This window comes from Grammomys surdaster, unplaced genomic scaffold (assembly GCF_004785775.1).
Source record: "Grammomys surdaster isolate TR1022 unplaced genomic scaffold, NIH_TR_1.0 520, whole genome shotgun sequence".
Classification (NCBI taxonomy): Eukaryota; Metazoa; Chordata; class Mammalia; order Rodentia; family Muridae; genus Grammomys; species Grammomys surdaster.
This window is the reverse complement of record NW_021604939.1, coordinates 135,777-153,410: the sequence shown is the minus strand read 5'-3', so window position 1 is coordinate 153,410 and position 17,634 is coordinate 135,777. Positions and strand designations below refer to the sequence as shown.

The 17,634-nt window shown below is 37.2% G+C and overlaps 1 protein-coding gene and 1 pseudogene across 1 annotated transcript; one reads left to right on the top strand and one right to left on the bottom strand.

The window, feature by feature from the left end:
- Positions 1–1,042: 1,042 nt before the first annotated feature.
- LOC114633100 lies at positions 1,043–2,877 on the bottom strand (annotated as a pseudogene).
- Positions 2,878–7,549: 4,672 nt separating this feature from the next.
- On the top strand, positions 7,550–8,446 carry LOC114633094 (vomeronasal type-1 receptor 4-like). The gene has a single exon (XM_028781719.1). It carries the CDS (start codon positions 7,550–7,552, stop codon positions 8,444–8,446), a length of 897 nt encoding a protein of 298 aa, XP_028637552.1.
- Positions 8,447–17,634: the final 9,188 nt, after the last annotated feature.

Sequence of the window (17,634 nt, the reverse complement as noted above, 5' to 3'; positions counted from 1 at the left end):
GAGTGGGAAAAAGTAAGCCAAAACTCACGTGGAAGGACGGGAGTGGGAAAAAGTTAGCAAGCCGCCGGACACTTTCTCCTGAGAGTCAAGGTTTCCAGAGCGCCTCAGCACGCTATCGCTCTCGCTGAGCTGCAGCTGGATGCTCTCGCCTGCTTTTGTTCCAGCCCCAGCATCTCATCTGGCGTGCAGTGTCTCAGCTCTCGGGACTCTGTAGCCGCCTGTATCAGAGAGTGCCGCCCTGACATCTGCACATGGGCACGTGACCCGGAGTGAGATCTGTCCGACATATAACACCCTTAATGTTGAAAGTATTGGAGAGATTAGGAATTCAAGGCCCATATATAAAAATAATAAAAGCAATTTACAGCAAACCAACAGCCAATATCAAATTAAATAGAGACATCCTTGAAACAATCTCACTAAAATCGAGGATAAGACAAGGATGCCCACTCTCCCAGTATGTATTCAATATTGAAGTGCTAGCTAGAACAATAAGACAACAAAAAGAGACCTAGGGGATACAAACTGCAAAGAAGAAATAAAGGTAACAACACTATTTGTAGATGATATGATAGTATACATAAGTGACCCCAAAAATTCTACCAGAGAACTCCAGCTGATAAACCACTTCAGCAAAGTGGCCAGATATAAAATTAACTCAAATAAATCAGTACTCTTCCATAATATAAATTATAAACAGTCTTAGAAAGAAATTAGAGAAACAAATCCCTTGACAATAGCCACAAATAATAAAAGCTATCTTGGAGTAACTCTAACAAAACAAGTGAAAGACCTCTATGAAAATAACTTTAAGTCTTTCAAGAGAGAAATTGAAAAATCTCAGAAAATGGAGAAACCTCCCATGCTCAAGGATAGGCAGAATTAATATAGTAAAAATGGTCATCTTACCAAAGTCAATCTACAGATTCAATGTAATCCCCATCAAAATCACAACACAATTCTTTAAAGACATGGAAAGAGCAATTATCAAATTTATCTGAAAAGGCAAAAAACCCAGAATAACAAAAACAACTTTTTTTTTAAGAAGAATGGAACTTAATCTTTATTTACAGGACATGACAGGGTACGAAATTCCACATAGAAATAAACTCAGAGGACAGCTTCATAGAGTATGTACAGTTTATAACTGTTCAGGTATAGTTTCTTTTGTAAAAAGTGCTACAGTAACAAACCACATTTAAAAAGAGTTCTTAGTAGAGAAACAGTAAGACAAATTTATGAGAACACAGAAATAGCACAGCACATAGCTAACAACTTTGTGCCTTGGCTGGACATTAGAAGTTAAAGGTCCCGGGAGCTCCATCCTGAACTTGGAAGGCGAAGCCTTCAGAGGTAGTTTCTGGCACCACATTTTGATCTTCCTCTTCCTCCACTGAGAAGTACTTCTCAATTAAGTTTAATGAGGCCTTGTATACAGATTCGTTTTCATGGCTCTGCAGTGCCTCAATTTTATCCAAGCCTCCACACTCTTCAATCATTATACTGAGTTTTTCTGTCTCACCTAGTTTCTCGGCAGCCTGAAAGATATTTGAAATGGCATTAAGAATAACCTGAATAATCTTGGTATCTTTTGCACTCAAGAGGTTCATCAAAGGTTCTATTATCTCACAATGAACGAGATACACAATCTGTTCAACAGTCCCACCACTGGTATAGTTGGTTATAGCCCACGTGGCCTCCTTCTGTGTCTTAAAATCTGCCTTAGAAAGGACACCAGCAAGAAACGGGACTAGGCCATGATTCACAACTTGCTGTATCTGGTCCTGGCGTCTGGCTGTAATGTTCGACATTGTCCACGTGGCCTCCTTCTGAATATTAGTTTGGGGATTTGTTAGCAGGCTGGGAAAGACTGCAAGTGCTCCTGCATCTATCACTTTCTGAGTCTGTTCATCTGTTCCAGTGACAATATTCCCTATGGCTCTCAGTGCAGGAGTCACAATGGGCAATTCAGTAGCTCCCAGAAGCTTCACAAGTTGGGGAACAACTCCCTTCTTCACAACCATCTCAATCCGCTCATTTGGACCATCAGTCAGGTAGGAAATAGCCCAGCAGGAATCTGCTAGTACTTTTGGATCATTGTGGTGCAGGAGCCGAACTAACGTAGGAAGAATCTGCTGGACAGCATCTAAGGGGGGGCGCAGGATTCTTGTTTCGACAAAGGTTTGAGAGTGTCCAGGTAGGATTCCGTAAGTAACCACATGCCAAGGATGACAGATCGGGAACTGCCAACAGTGGATCAATTGCACCATGTTTGATAACTAAGTCTCGAAAAACTGAACCATCACCTGCAATGTTTCCAAGAGCCCATACAGCTTGCTCGCTGATGTGAGCATGGGGAGATGCCAAGAGAGAGATGAATGCTGGGATAGCACCTCCATCTACCACAGCTTTGGTCAGCTCAGATGTTCCAGAAGCAATGTTGGTGAGTGCCCAAGCAGATTCAAACTTAATGGGACTACAATCAGTTTTGCCCAAGAAAGACACAAATTTTGGGATCAAACCAGCCCGGATGATGTTGTCTATAGGAGGCTGTTTCTCTCTAGAGAGCAGTTTCCGAGCAGCTTGAGTAGCTTGGAGCTGGCTTTCCAAGTTGTAACTGTTTATGCCTTTAACAATGTCTTCAACAGACCAATTTACAGTACCCTGATTGTTTCGGTTTTCCTGGAGTGGAGAAGTAGCATCATCGGGAAATGAGCTGACATTTCTCCTTTTCAGCATCTGGTCATCTTTTTTAGCTTTCCTAAGTTCCACATTAACTTCTATTCGGTGGCGGCGCATTTCTGTACTGTCTTTCCCCTTGTTCTTGAATCTGTTAAGCCGGGCAGCTGGTGAATTAGCATTCTCGTTGGTGGACATGGTTGCAGAACAGGAGAAAAGCTGCACAGCTGGCTCAGACTTCCACGAAAGTCGGTGCGGGGCTCTCAAGCTGCGGGTCGGCAGCTGTGGAAGCGTCCACTAGCCCTCAGCCCTCAGACTTTGTCACAAAAACAATTCCTAACAATAAAAGAATGGCTGGGGTAATCCCCATCCCTGACCTCAAGCTGTACTATAAAGCAATAGTGATAAAAACTGCATGATACTGGTAAAGAGACAGACATGTTGATCAATGAAATAGAATTGAAGACCCAGAAATAAAACCACACACTTATGGATACTTGATCTTTGACAAAGAAGCCAAAAATACACAATGGTAAAAAGAAAGCATCTTCAATAAATGGTGATGATCTAACTGGCTGTCTGTATGTAGAAAAATGAAAATAGACTTATGTTTGTCACCATGCACAAAGCTCAAGTCAAGGACCTCAACATAAAAGCACTGAATTTAATAGAAAAGAGAGTAAATTCATTGGCACAGGGGGAAATTTCCTAAACAGAACTCCAATGGATCATGCTCTAAGATCAAGAATTGATAAATGGGACCTCATGAAACTGGAAAGCTTCTGTAAGGAAAAGGACATAGTCAATAAGACAAATTGGTAACTTACAAATTAGGAAAAATCTTCACAAATCCCACATCCAATAGAGGGCTTATATCCAAAATATATAAAGAACTCAAGAAGCTAACCATCAAAAAACCAAACAATCCAACCAAAAAATGGGGTATAAAACTAAACCTAGAATTCACAACAGAGGAATCTTGAAGGGCTGAGAAGCATTTGAAAATGTTCAAAGTCCTTAGTGATAAGAGAAATGTAAATCAAATTGACCCTGAGATCCCACCTTACACCAATCAGAATGGCTAAGATCAAAACCTCAGGTGACAACACAGGTTGCCAAGGATGTGGAGATAGAAGAACGTTCCTTCATTGCTGGTGGGATTGCAAACTTGTGCAACCACTCTGGAAATCAATCTGGATGTTTCTCAGAAAATTGTATATAGATCTTCCTGAAGATCTACCAATACCACTCTTTGGAATATACCCAAAAGATGTCCCACCAAGCCACAGGGGCATGTGTTCCATTATGTTCATAGCAGTCTTGTTTGTTATAGCCAAAAGCTGGAAACAACCCAGATCTCCCACCTGGATAGAAAGTGTGGTTCATTTACAGAATGGAATGCTACTGAGCTTTTAAAAATGAGGACATCCTGGTTTTACAGGCGGATGGATGGAACTAGAAAATATTATCCAGAATGATGCAACTCAGCCCCAAAAGGACATGCATGGTATGTTCTCACTAATAAGTGGATATTAGTCCAAAAAAGGTACAGAATACCCAAGATATAGTCCACAGAATTCAAAAAGTTCAACAAACTGAAAGGCCCAAGTGAGGACACCTCAGTCAAACTTGGGAGGGAGAAGAAAGCAATCACAAGTGGGGAGGGAGGGAAGAATCTGGGAGGAAAAGTGGGGGGAGGAGGTGTGCAGAAGGGAATTTGATCTAGTATTGGGTTAGGGAAAAGAACTGTAGCCCTGAGGACCAGCAGAAAGAATGGAAACAGGCAACCTTCACAGGTAGAAGGTTGAAGGGACTCTCCAGAATGTTCCAGAGACCTGGGAAGTGAGAAACTCTCAGTACTCCAATGGCGGGACATTAGATGAATTGACTGACAGTAAGGAGAGAGAACTTACAGAGCCTACCTCCCACAGAAAGAGAAGACATCAAATGAGGGAGGGGTTGCCATCCCACACTCAAAACTCTGACCCAAAATTTATTCCTGTCTGAAAGAACTGCAGGGATACAAATGGAGAGAAGCTTGAGGAAAAGAAGGTCTAGTAACAGGTCCAAAGTGGGATCCAGCTCAATGGGAGGTCCCACGACCTGACACAATTATTGAGGCTATGGAGCTCTCACAAAAAGGGACCTAGCACGAGTACATGCCAAAAGACCCAGCAAACAGATGAAAGAGTCAAATGCAGCACCCAACCAATAGACAGAAGATGCTGACCCATGTGGTTGAATTATGGAAAGGCTGAAAGAAGCTGAGAAGAAGGGAAACACTGTAGCAGGACCAGCAGTCTCAATTAATCTGAATCCCTGAGATCTCTCAGACATTGCAACACTAAAGTCAATAAACTATAAAGAATAGCAACAAGAAAATCTAATATGAGAAATAATTACGTAGGATGTTGATTCCTTGGCAAGATAATAAAATTGACAAACCTTTATCTAAGTAACTTAAAGGCAGAGAGGAAAAAGCCATTGAGATGAGAATAAGCTGACATTACTTCCTAAAAATTTGTTATTGACAAGGTTTTTTCTCTGTCTTCTGGGTGTACAGATCCTCATAGGCTGAAAAGGGAGTTGTAAACCCTCAGCATTACATAAGGGATGTGTTTGGTATATGTGACTTATAATTATTATATTACAGAAATAGGTACGTTAATTAAAAACGAGTTAAGCTATGTAGTACTTTTAGTTTCAAATTTCACACTTAACTTTCTCTGTACCTAAAATGGAATAACATAATTCCTATGTTTTGACAAATATTAGGAAAGTGCCATTAATTAGTACATGTTTGTCACTATTTAGGAATTGCTACAGATCATGTTATAGTTCCTTTAAAAAAATGCCTCATAGTTTCCTGCGTGCATGTGGTCTCATCATTTTCTGTTTGTATATTCAATTAGATTTAAAGACACTGGCCCCAAGAGACTTCTAAAATCCAAACAAAGCTTCCATTTTCATCATATCTTACTCTTCCTCTGAATTCATCCCTCTGGTTGAGCACTGTGGATTCCCTTTGTGTCCTAACACCCTAGGAGAGCAGAATGTAGGCCAATTGTTAAGCATGTCCCTCTGCATTTCAAAAACAAGTGAAACTTTCTTGTAGTTTGTTATGAAAAGAAGTATTCTTCAGGGGTCAACTCTCTAGGAAGACAGTGTCAAGTATACCTCCTCTGACATCATCTTGACATCAGGAGATATGAGTACTCAGCATATCCACATATCACCCATGAGTGTTACTGTATAGAGATAGGCTGTCTATCCTTCTAACCATTTCAACCCCATCCAGCATCTTCCATCAGAGAGAAGTCTGCTTTCAAACGTGAGTCTTAATGTCTTTCCTCAGTCATGCAGAAGCCAGGATAGTTTGCTGCCAGCTGTTTGAGTGCAGCTCTCTGAGCTTGTCTTTCTCTTGCAGGAACTGAATGCTGGACAGTCTGAATGCTAACAGAGCTATGGATCATCTGAGTCTGAGCGTTCAAGGTAGAGGGACCTTGCAGGAGACAGTTCCCTGTGCTTAGTGTCCTCTCTCTGATAATCTTTGGCAAGATGAACTTGGTGAATGATTCCAAGTAACAAAGGTCAATTGGGTTATTTTGCCTAAAATGTTTTATTACAGTGTTTAATGTACATACACATGTTCACATGCACACATGCACACATGCACACATGCACACAGACACACACACACACATATACACACACACACAAACTTTTTCTTTGGACAAATATCAGGAATAATCAGTACGATATAATAACTGTAGGTATCTCAAGCACCAGGATACAAAATCCAATGACCTGAAAGACCCTTGCCTGCCTTCAGGTTGGCTCTTTAACTCTGTGTCAAGGCAGCAGTTAGTAATTTGCTTTTGGACTCACTGTTGCTAGATGGCATGGTTACAGAATATTTTCTTTCATTTTTAGAAAGCAAGAACAGTAATAGTAATTGCATGTTGCTTTGGTATGCATGTATGGAAAATCAGAAACTTCCATTCAAATTTTAATTCCTTCTAACAAAATTTCTCTGACTTGAATTTTACACTCACTTGATCAAGACTGAATATTCATATCTCTGCAACGCTGCTTTCTGCCTTATAGATATGCCCTTGAACTTCATCTTCTCTTATGCATAAATATATGCTTATACCACTTTTTGTTTCATAGAAAATATTATATACTGCACATATAGGTACACATAAATTTTATTTCCCATATGTTTAAACAACTGTGACAGGATACTGACTATATACTTAGTGTTAATGTTACCATACTTAGTAAATGGGAAAATTCTCATGGATGCCATCTCAATATTGAATGAACCTTTGGAATCATTAATTTCATACTTGTATACAATTGATATGTCTTATATATAATTATCATAGTCACTGTTTTATGCCAATAGCATATCTTATGAATTAATAGTATAGCTCAAATATATATAAGAGTCTGTAAAATAGAGCACATAATGGCAGTGTGGCTTATATTCATTTTAGAATCAAGATGTGAAGAACTTACAAGGAAAAACAAATTTGTTGCACATAAACCTAAGAATATTATTTTCTTTCAAAGATGGAATTGGTTGAGCTTCATCTGCCAATTGTCAGTGGTGGATCCTGGGAAATCTGTAGAACAACTAATATTGCTATGAAAGTTTCTCTTGCCATTAGAATCACATATACAGGATTGCTGTGAGGTTTTAATCACACACCATTTGTAGAACCTTATGGAAAATGGTGATACTTAGCAAGAGCAGTGCTAAGTTTATATGTGCTGTGAATTGTGTCTCTGGATCAATTGGGATTACACTGAGCCATAGATATGTTTTTATTCAACAATGTGACAGTCATCATGTAGTGAGAGAATGGCATCTGGAACCCTAGCTGTGGGGATCTTCTTCTTATTTCAGACTGTTCTAGGAATGCTGGGGAACTCAGCCTTGATTTGTTGTTTTATCATCACCGACTTCACAGGGATCAGGGCGAAGCCCATAGACCTGATTGTGAAACATCTGAGCTTTGCCAATATCATGGTTATTCTCTGCAAAGGAATCCCTCAGACAATGACTGCATTTGGTCAGACATATTTTCTAGATGACATTTCATGTAAACTTCTCTTTTATTTGCATAGAGTTGCCAGAGGAGTATCCCTTGGCTCCACATCCCTGTTGAGTATCTTTCAGGCCATTACTATCAGCCCCTTTAATTCCAAGTGGGTATGGCTCAAGTTCAGAGCCCCCAAGTTCATTGGTCCTTCCCTGGGCCTCTGCTGGTCCCTGTCTCTACTTGTAAATAGCTTTGTTATCATGACAGTGACAGACATGAGAGATAAAGGAAACCTTACTGAATTTAGACAATTTGTATACTGTTTAGTAGTAAAACTTTCCAAAGAATCTTATGTAATTTATCTGACTCTATTGTTCTCCACTGATTTCATATGTTTAGGACTCATGATGTGGGCCAGTGCCTCTGTGGTATTTATATTGTACAAGCATAGGCAGAAGGTCCAACATATCCACAGCTCCCCGTCTACTAAGTCATTCTCTGAAATCAAAGCCACACGAAGAATTCTTTCTCTAGTTTACAGCTTTGTCATCCTTTATGGAACCTCTGTCACCTTATTGATATATTTTTCTTTCCAAGATGAAACAGACACAGGGTTGGTCAATGCCAATGTGGCCATGAGTGCATGCTTCCCAGCACTCTGCCCCTTTCTACTCATCAGTCACTGTATTAAGAGTTTTCAGTCTTTGAGTACTTGAGTATATCAAGAACCAACTTTTCTTGTGTAATATGAGTACTCTAAAACAAAACAGTATTTTGTATACAATATAATCTCTTCACTTCTGATACATGATATACATATAATATTTCCTTATAATCTTTGGAGTATAATCTCAAATCCAATCGCTGTCAATTGTTTCAATTTATATCCTCAAACACTTTATATTTTATTTTTTTTTTCATTTTTTCTCAATCACTTTAATAGTGAGGCCCTTTAATAATACAGCCACTCATGTTGTAGTGATCTCCAAACGTAAAACTATTTTGTTGCTACTTCATAATTGTAATTTGTTCCTGTTATAATATAAATCATAATATAAGTCATAATATGAGTATTTGATATGCAAGATACCTGATATGTGACCTCTGTGAACGTGCCATTAGAGCTCTAAAAGGCTCACAACTCACAGGGTGGGAACAGCTGATTTAGAATATGTAGTGCTAGATGAGTTCACACTCTGGGAAGTATAGGTTATCGTGATTTTATGAGACTTTAGAAGGTCTGATTATCATTTATTATTCATTAATCTGTTGCATGGAGACAACTTAATCTACCCTAGTTTACTACTATGTCACCATCCTGAAGGAAGAATGGAGAACCAAACTATTTCTGAGAAAAGAAACAGTTGTGAAGAATGCCGAAGTGATTGGTAACATTGGCCACTCTATAATTTGCTCATGTTTGAGACCATATAGAATTTAGAGAGTTATTAGGAGTTTTGCTTCTCATGCACTGATGGTTAATGACTAAGATTGGGGAAATGTAGTGTGGGATGCTGGAATATTGTTTTTCATGTTTCCATATAATTTTAGATTTGAAATGATCAGAAATGGAGGCAAAATTGTAACCAGGTAAGTTTCTAAATTCAGCCCCAGTTTCCAAATAATGACACAGATACTATATTTACTTATAAGCTTTTGGCCTTTTAGATAACCATTGTTTCTCATTAGCCTATAATGTGATTATCTCATTTTTACTAATTTATATCCAGCCTCATGGCTGGTTAGACATCTCTCTTTTTTCCTGGCCTGCTTCTTCCTCCATGACAGGCTGGCTGAATCTTCTGAACTCCTGAACTCCCTTCTCAGAGTTTCTTTCTCTAAAAGTCTCATCTTACTATTCTGATTTTTACCATTGGCCATAGGTTTTTATGTAAACCAATCAGAAGGTGATAGATAACACTGTTTACAAAATACTAGAGCAGGAGATGCTTCATAATATCAAAATATGGCCTCTAATCAGATCTGTCAACAAGAATAGTCTATAGACTGTGTATAAAGACATTCCTCCAACAGAAAATTATTTTTAGAAGCATATAATCAGACACTTCTCATTTTAAAATATTTATTATTTATTTTATACATCTGTTGGTATTCATGTATGTATGTGTGCCATGTGCAAGCCTGAGTGGTAGAATTCAAATAAAGGTGTCAAATGCCATGGGATTAGAGTCATAGATAGTTATGATCTATCATGTGAGTGCTGAAAACCATACCTAGGTCTTTTCCAGGAATTCAAATACTCTAAATTATTCACCAAGCCCTCAGAAGGTGATTTGTAAGCCTTAAGCTTTAAAGAATGCTGTTGTAAAGAAGGATAGACATATGAGAATAGAATTGCATGTTCTTTGGAAGGTGAGCTTCTGATGTCAGATATGATGAAAATATGTGTGCCTAGGAAAATAGTAAACCAATGTGAATCAGAATACTTCTATATTTGTGAATCTTGACCAATATAGTAATATTAGAATTATGAGTTTCTTCAAGTCTGTTGGTCAGCTTTGAAGGAATTTTTATGAATTCATTTTTCTAATTCATTAGACTCTGAACAGAATTTCTAACATAAACTGAGTAAGTTTTTAAAAAGACATATACAAACATAACTACATTGAGAGTAAAATTGCAATTGAATCCAACCTGCATACAGTTATTATAAAATAACAATAAAATATTCATCTTATGAGATTCAATTATGTTAAAAATATGAAATGTTCACTATGCATTCCATGTTGTATGCTTGACTCCCAGTTTATGCTGCTGCACTGATAGATGACAAATATCATGGTAGTGGCATAGTTACTTTTGTGCGAGGAATTAAAAATGTGGAAATTTGTGCAAAATGGCCTACATGATCAGCCAATTTTTTTCAACTTTAAGGTTCTTGGAAGTGTCCCCAATGAGGTAATTTTATTTAAATTTTTTAATAATAATTTCTGCTAGGCATCCAAAATTTTTCAAACATATATGTCACTAAAAATTTTTAAGACTTTACAATGAAATCTCCTTTGAGGGAAATGGATGGAACTCCCAACTCCTACTGCCTCTATGAAAAAAAAATGTCAATTAGACTTGGATTCGACAGTCACAAGAATATGAAAAACAGACACATATAAACTCTGAAATAGAATGAGATGAGCCAATCATATACCTCAGTTGTTTGCTTTAAAGAATATTGGGTTCAGAAACATGGATGGACAAGACCCCTTAGTTTTCTGCAAAACAAAGTCATAGACCTCAAGTCCTTCTACTTCAACCTCAGATTCTGCCTATCACCACAGCCTTGATGTGGTTAATCAGAATTGGCTTCTGAAGTGTGATGTGTGTGACAAGGGCCAGCTGTGGTAGCATGTCCTCTGTTTTTTCCCTCAGAGTGCCCAGGTCCTGCTGTACACCATGCTAGAAGGGTGAAGTAGAGTCTAGAATGGATGGGATCTGACAGATCCTGGTCTGGCTGTGATTAGTGCTGAGGGAGGAGAGAGGAAACATTCTCTGAGGATCTTAGTGTTACACTTTTTTTAGACTAAGGCATTGTTGAACAATCTTCAAAGAAACAGCTCTCTTAGATGATCTTAGCTTGTGCCTGCCTTTATTTGGGGTGGGCTTGTATGCATACTTTTTATTCAGGGTGAACCAGGGCTATTTAAAGCCATTAGAGAATGGGATGACTTTTCAAGGTAAATGAAACTCATTGGCCACAGTTTAAAATACTGTATATACCTAGTTTGTATGGAAAGGCATTCCAGGTACTTGCTGCATGGGTTAACTAGAAAAGAGGAAGTTCAAATTGTGGGTCTGTCAAGGACTACTTGATCATTCTCTCTCTCTCTCTCTCTCTCTCTCTCTCTCTCTCTCTCTCTCTCTCTCTTTCTCTTTCTGACTCTCTCTTACTTTGTCTTACTTTTCTATCTCTATCTTTCTGTTTTCTCTCCCCATCCCTCTCCTTGCACTATACCAATCTGCTTCCTGCCATGACATTCATTGACTAATCCCCTAAAATGACAACCAAGACCTCAGTTGAATACTTTCTTTAATAAAATTTTCCTTGCTCATGGTATTTTGTCACAATAATTCAATATAAAGAAAGCTAATTAATATGAGACAATATACTATGGATGTATTTCTCTTATATTAACTTATTTCCTTTACATTTGTGGGTACATGCTGTCTCAAAATGATTTAGCAGTAGTAAGTAAAATGGTTAGCTCTCTCTAATATCTTTCCAGGAATTGTTATTCCAATTCTTCAAACAGTTTTCTTTAAAAAACCAGAGTACTAAATTTTTATATGCTTCTTCATCATCTTTTAATTCTCTAATCTTCATATCCATATCCTAACAAATCTATAACTTCATGTACTCTCCTTCCGATATTATTTATTTCTAAATCATATACAATTTTCCTACTTTTTCTATCTATACCTTTTCTTCACCAAACCACTTTAACTCTTTATCCTTGATGTCCCCAAGTTTACCTTGGCTAATTAATGTGGCAGTTGTTAGACTTCAGGGTATATAATTCCAAAATAAAACCAAGTTTGGCAGTGAACCATTTCCAAAAAGGACTATGTAGGTTCTTATGGCACATGTAATTATGTTTTCTAGATTCTTTCCATGACCCACCATAAAGGCCAAGTGGAAGGCTTGTTCCTCCTCTTCCACAGCTTTAGGGCTGTCTCCATTCCCCAGTCTTGAAAAGCACATCTGTTACATTTAATATGGCATAATTAGCTCTGAGTATTAGGAGAAGTATATTTCCCAGAAAGAAAGATTGAACATAGTGTAGTAAAAACAGCAGATCAGCTTTAGGGCAACAGCAATGTCAGCACATGTGAGGATCCTGGGATCAATGGCTGGGCAATCCTCCAGGGGCAGGACCTGTATCACACTTTCCGTTAAATGCTGAACTTAGCATTTCAAGAAAATGTGCCTAAGAAAAAAGCTGGTGTAGCCATTTTAATGCCTGACAGAACAGACTTCAAACCAAAACTAATCAGAAGAGATAGAGAAGGATAGTACATAATCATCGAAGAAAAAATGTCTACTATGATGACATTTCAATTCTTAACATCTGTGCACCAAACAAACATGCATAGTTGTCTGTGGAGTAGATAATACTACATCTTAAATCATATACTGCCCCGTCATACACTGAAAGTTGGAGGGATCACTGTCACCAAGAGACAGATCATCTAGATAAAATTAAAGGTGGGAAAAGCTAAAGATAAATGATGTTACAAACCAAATTGATGTAACAGATATTTATAGAGCATCCCACTCACAGGTAAAGAATATACCCTCTTCTCAGCACCTCATGTAACTTGCTCCAAAATTGACTGTGTACTCAGAAACAATGTAAATCTCTGCAAATAAAACAAATTGAAATTATACCCTGCTGGATTATCTGACCACTATTATGTGAAGTTATATATCACCAACAACAGGCTTAGAAAACCATGGAAACTGAACAACTCACTACTGAATGAAAACTGCTCCAAGAAAAAAAAATAAGAAAGCAATGGAAAACAATCCAGAATTGAATGAAGATGAGTTCACTGCATACTTAAACTTAAGAGACACAAAGATGGTGGTTTTAGGAAGCAAGTTCACAGGTATAAGTACCAATATGAAAAAAAAAAGAAGCAATACGATACTAGTGACTTAATAGAACATCTGAAAACTCTTGAATAAAATAAAGAAATCACACTCTCAAGGAATATACAGCAAGAGATAACCATCCTCAATGATGAAAGCAAAAAAAAAAAAAGAAAGAGAGAGAGAGAGAGAGAGAGAGAGGATACAATAACAAAAACAACAATAGCAACAGCAAACAACAAAGCAACAATGGCCAACATAAAGGTTAAATAAAACAAAATATGATAAACCTTTAACTAATGTACAAAAAGACAGAAAATATTCAAATTAACAAACTTATAAATTAAAAGGGAGACATAACAACAGAGTTTGAGTAAACCCAGAGAATCATATAGACCTAATTTAGTATTCTCTATCCACAAAACTGGAAAATCTAAAAGAAAAGAATAATTTTCTAAATGCATACAATTTAGGAAATTTATATCAATATGCTATAAACAATATGAACAGAACTACAAACCCTAATTAAATAGAAGCAGGAATTAAATATTTTCCAAACAAACAGAAAACCCAGGGCCAGGTGGGCACAGAAATATACCAGACATTCAAAGAAGTGTAAATGCCAATAATCCTGAAATTATTCAACAAAAGAGTTGCAGAAGAAACATTGCCTAGTTTATTTATTAGGCTGTTACCCTGATATTCTAGTGATATAAGGACCCAGCAAAGAAAAAATTACAAACAAGTTTTTTTTATAAACATATCATCAAAATTTTTCAATGAAACACATGCAACCCAAATCCAAGAACAAATAAAAAATGTAATTACCATGATCAGTAAGGCATGATCCCAGACATTCAGAGATGGCTCAGTATACGAATATCAATAAATATAATTACCATATAAAAAACTATAAGAAAAAAACCCACATGAGCATCTCCTTAGGTACAAAAAGGCTTTTGACAAAATCAAACACATTTTCATAATAAAGTTCATTGAAAGTTTAGGGATACAAAGGACATGGTGTTACATAGCAAAGAAAATTAACAGTGATATATACCAACATCAACTTAAATGGAAACACAATGTAATTCCATGAAAATCAAGAACAAAATAAGGCTGTCCACTTTCTACATACCTATTCAATATAGTACCTGAAGTTTTAGGTAAAGAAATAAGACAAGTACATTGCTATTTGCAGGTGATAAGATAGTGTCGAAAATAAATATCCAAAATATTAACATGAAATTCTACAATGGATAAAAATATATCCTGCAAATATATCAATAAAAACAACTCACAAAATTTAGTAGCCTATCTATATAAAAATGACTATGTAATGGGGAGAGATACCAGGGAATAAAGACTCTTCACAAGAACTTCAAATAATATGAAATATCTTGGGGTAACACTAACCAAGTATGTTAAAGATTTGTATGATAAAAGCTAAGATACTGAAGAAAAAATTGAAAAGAGATACCATAGGATGGAAAAACAAACCTTCCATACTTATGCATCAGTAGTAAAAAAAAAAATTCAACATATTTTTCATACATGTATAAAGATGTTTTCAGTTTCATATGAAAACAAGAAAACTGGACCAAAACTATAATTAAACAATTCTGAACAATTGAAAAACTGCTGGAAGTATAAACATACTACAGAGGAAGTAATAATAAATAAAATGTCATGATATTGGCATAAACAGACACATTAATCAATTAAATCAAATTGGAGTCCCATAAATAAATCCATACAACTTTGGTTACCTAATATTGGATAAGAAACAAAGCAAACAAAATAACAAAACCACAGAAATTTACAAAGGACAAAAGACAGAAGTTACAACAAATGATGCTGGTCAAACATCATGGTCACATGTTGAAAATTGCAAATAGATCCACAAATAGCACCCGAACAATGCTACTCCAAAGAGCTGAAAGGCCTCAACATAAAACTACAAACACTGAAACTGATAGAAAAGAAGAGAATATCTTTGGCAGATGAGAAATCGTTCTGTAAGGAACACCATTTATATCAGTCCTAAGATCAACAAGTAATAAATGGGACCACATAAAAGTAAAAAGCTTCTGCATCACAAAGGACACTGGCATTTGGACAAAGTGACAGACTACCAAATGGAAAAAGATTTTAACTACTTCACATCTGATAGAAGACTAATCTCCAAATAAGGATAAAAATCTTAAGGAACTAGATATTTAAAACCCAATAATCCAATTTTAAAATTGGTACAGATTAAAACAGAATTTTCAGTAAAGGGAGCACAAATAGTTGAAAAACACTTAATGAAATGTTCAGTATTCTTAACCATCCTAAAACCATAAATCAAGCCTACTTTCAGATTCCATCTTATACCTGCCAGAATGGGTAAGAGCAATAATACAAGTGACATCTCAGAGTGGCCAGGAGGATGTGCAGCGAGGGTAACATTTTTCCATTGGTGGAAGAAGCTCAAACTCATACAGCCACTAGTGAAATCAATAGGATGTTTGTTCAGATAATTGGGAATCAATCTAATGACACTGCTTCTCATAGGCATATACTCAAAGGATCTTTCATCCTACTACAGGGACATTTGGTTCAAATATGTTTACTGTTACTCTGATACTTCATTCACAGTGTTTTGAAATTGGAAATAATCTAAATGTTCTTCAAAAAACAGTGACATAGAAAATGTCATATATTTATGCAATGAAATAATACTCAGCTCTTAAAAATGACATCATAAAAATTGCAAGAAAGTGAATGGAACTAGAAAAAAATCATCCTTCATGAGGTAACCCAGACCCAGAAATATAAATACAGTATACTCTCATTTATCCCTAGATATGAGCATTTAAACAATCCATAGCCACAGAGAGGTTAGGAGTAAAGGAATGTACTAGTGGACATACAGGTCTCCCTGGGATGGGAAACTGGAGTCAAGGTGATAAGAGGGACAAGAATAGAAAGATCAGGTGGAAAGGGAGAAGGGAAATTACTTTGAGGAAGAGAATGAGGGGAGAGACTGAAGGACATTTAATGGCAGTATAGAATCCTATACTAAATCAATAGAAACTTCCTATAATATATGATTGTGATCCTAATGAAATCTGCAAATACAGAGGGAGAAGGAACCCTAGCTGGCCAACTCATCCCCCTCCTCCAGTCTCCTCCTCCCTCAAAAGTTTTCCAGTACTGGAACTGAATTTCATCCAATTGAGTTATTGGCTCAAAAGGGTCCATGGAAACCCCCTCATCCACCAAACATAGGCTGTGAAAGGTAATAGGTTGCTCTTCACAAACGGACAAAAAGGCCCAATTGTTGAAAACAACACTCCTACTTTATGAAAATGTACTCATACCTGACATTCCTTCATTGACCAAGAACCAACATCTAGATTTTCCATGGACATAGAGTAAATTGAAATGTTGTTGATCAAAATAAGCAAACAAAATTCCAAATGGTATTCTGCTATTCCCATAGATTAGCAAGTTACGCAGCCATTATCATTGAGGCATCCTTCTGCTGCAGATGGAAGCAATAGAGAGACTGAGAGCAGATAGTACATACAGAGATAAAGAGAGAGGAGGGGGAGGAGAGGGAGAGGGAAAAGAAGAGGAAGAGAAGCAGAGACCTTGAAACACACAACTCTAAAAAAGTGGATGCCATTAAATATCTTCCATCATAGCTCTGGGAAATCTACAGAAGAGGAGGTGGAAGGAGTTGGGGACATAACAGCAGGACACAAAGGTCCTCTATAAAAATTTGAGCAAAGATCATATGAACTCAGAGAGACAGAGGAGCCACCACAGAGCCTGCATGGTCTGCACCAGGTCCTCTACATATACTACAATTTTTCATTTAGCACTTTTATGCAATTCCTGAATGTGGAAATGAGTGTGTCTCTGATTCTGTTGTCTTTACTTGAGGCACCCTCCCCTCTTATTTTTGCTGGATTGACTTGTCCAACTCTGATATGATAGATTTTGTTTGATATTATCATTTTTTATTTTATGTTTTATAGTGATCTCTGATGTGTTTGTAAAAAGATAAAGAGATAAAGAGAGTATGTTCTGTGGGTGTGTGGAGAGGTATGGGGGAAGAGGATGGCTCTGTAGGCTCATGCACAGGCATCTCTTCCCCCTGAGGGACCAGTCACACACCTGTATAGCACACCTGTATAGCATAGAATAGAATAGAGTTTATTCACAGCATGGGGAGGGGAGCCAGGAGGGTAGTAGAGGCAGAGAGAGAGAGAGAGAGAGAGAGAGAGAGAGAGAGAGAGAGAGAGA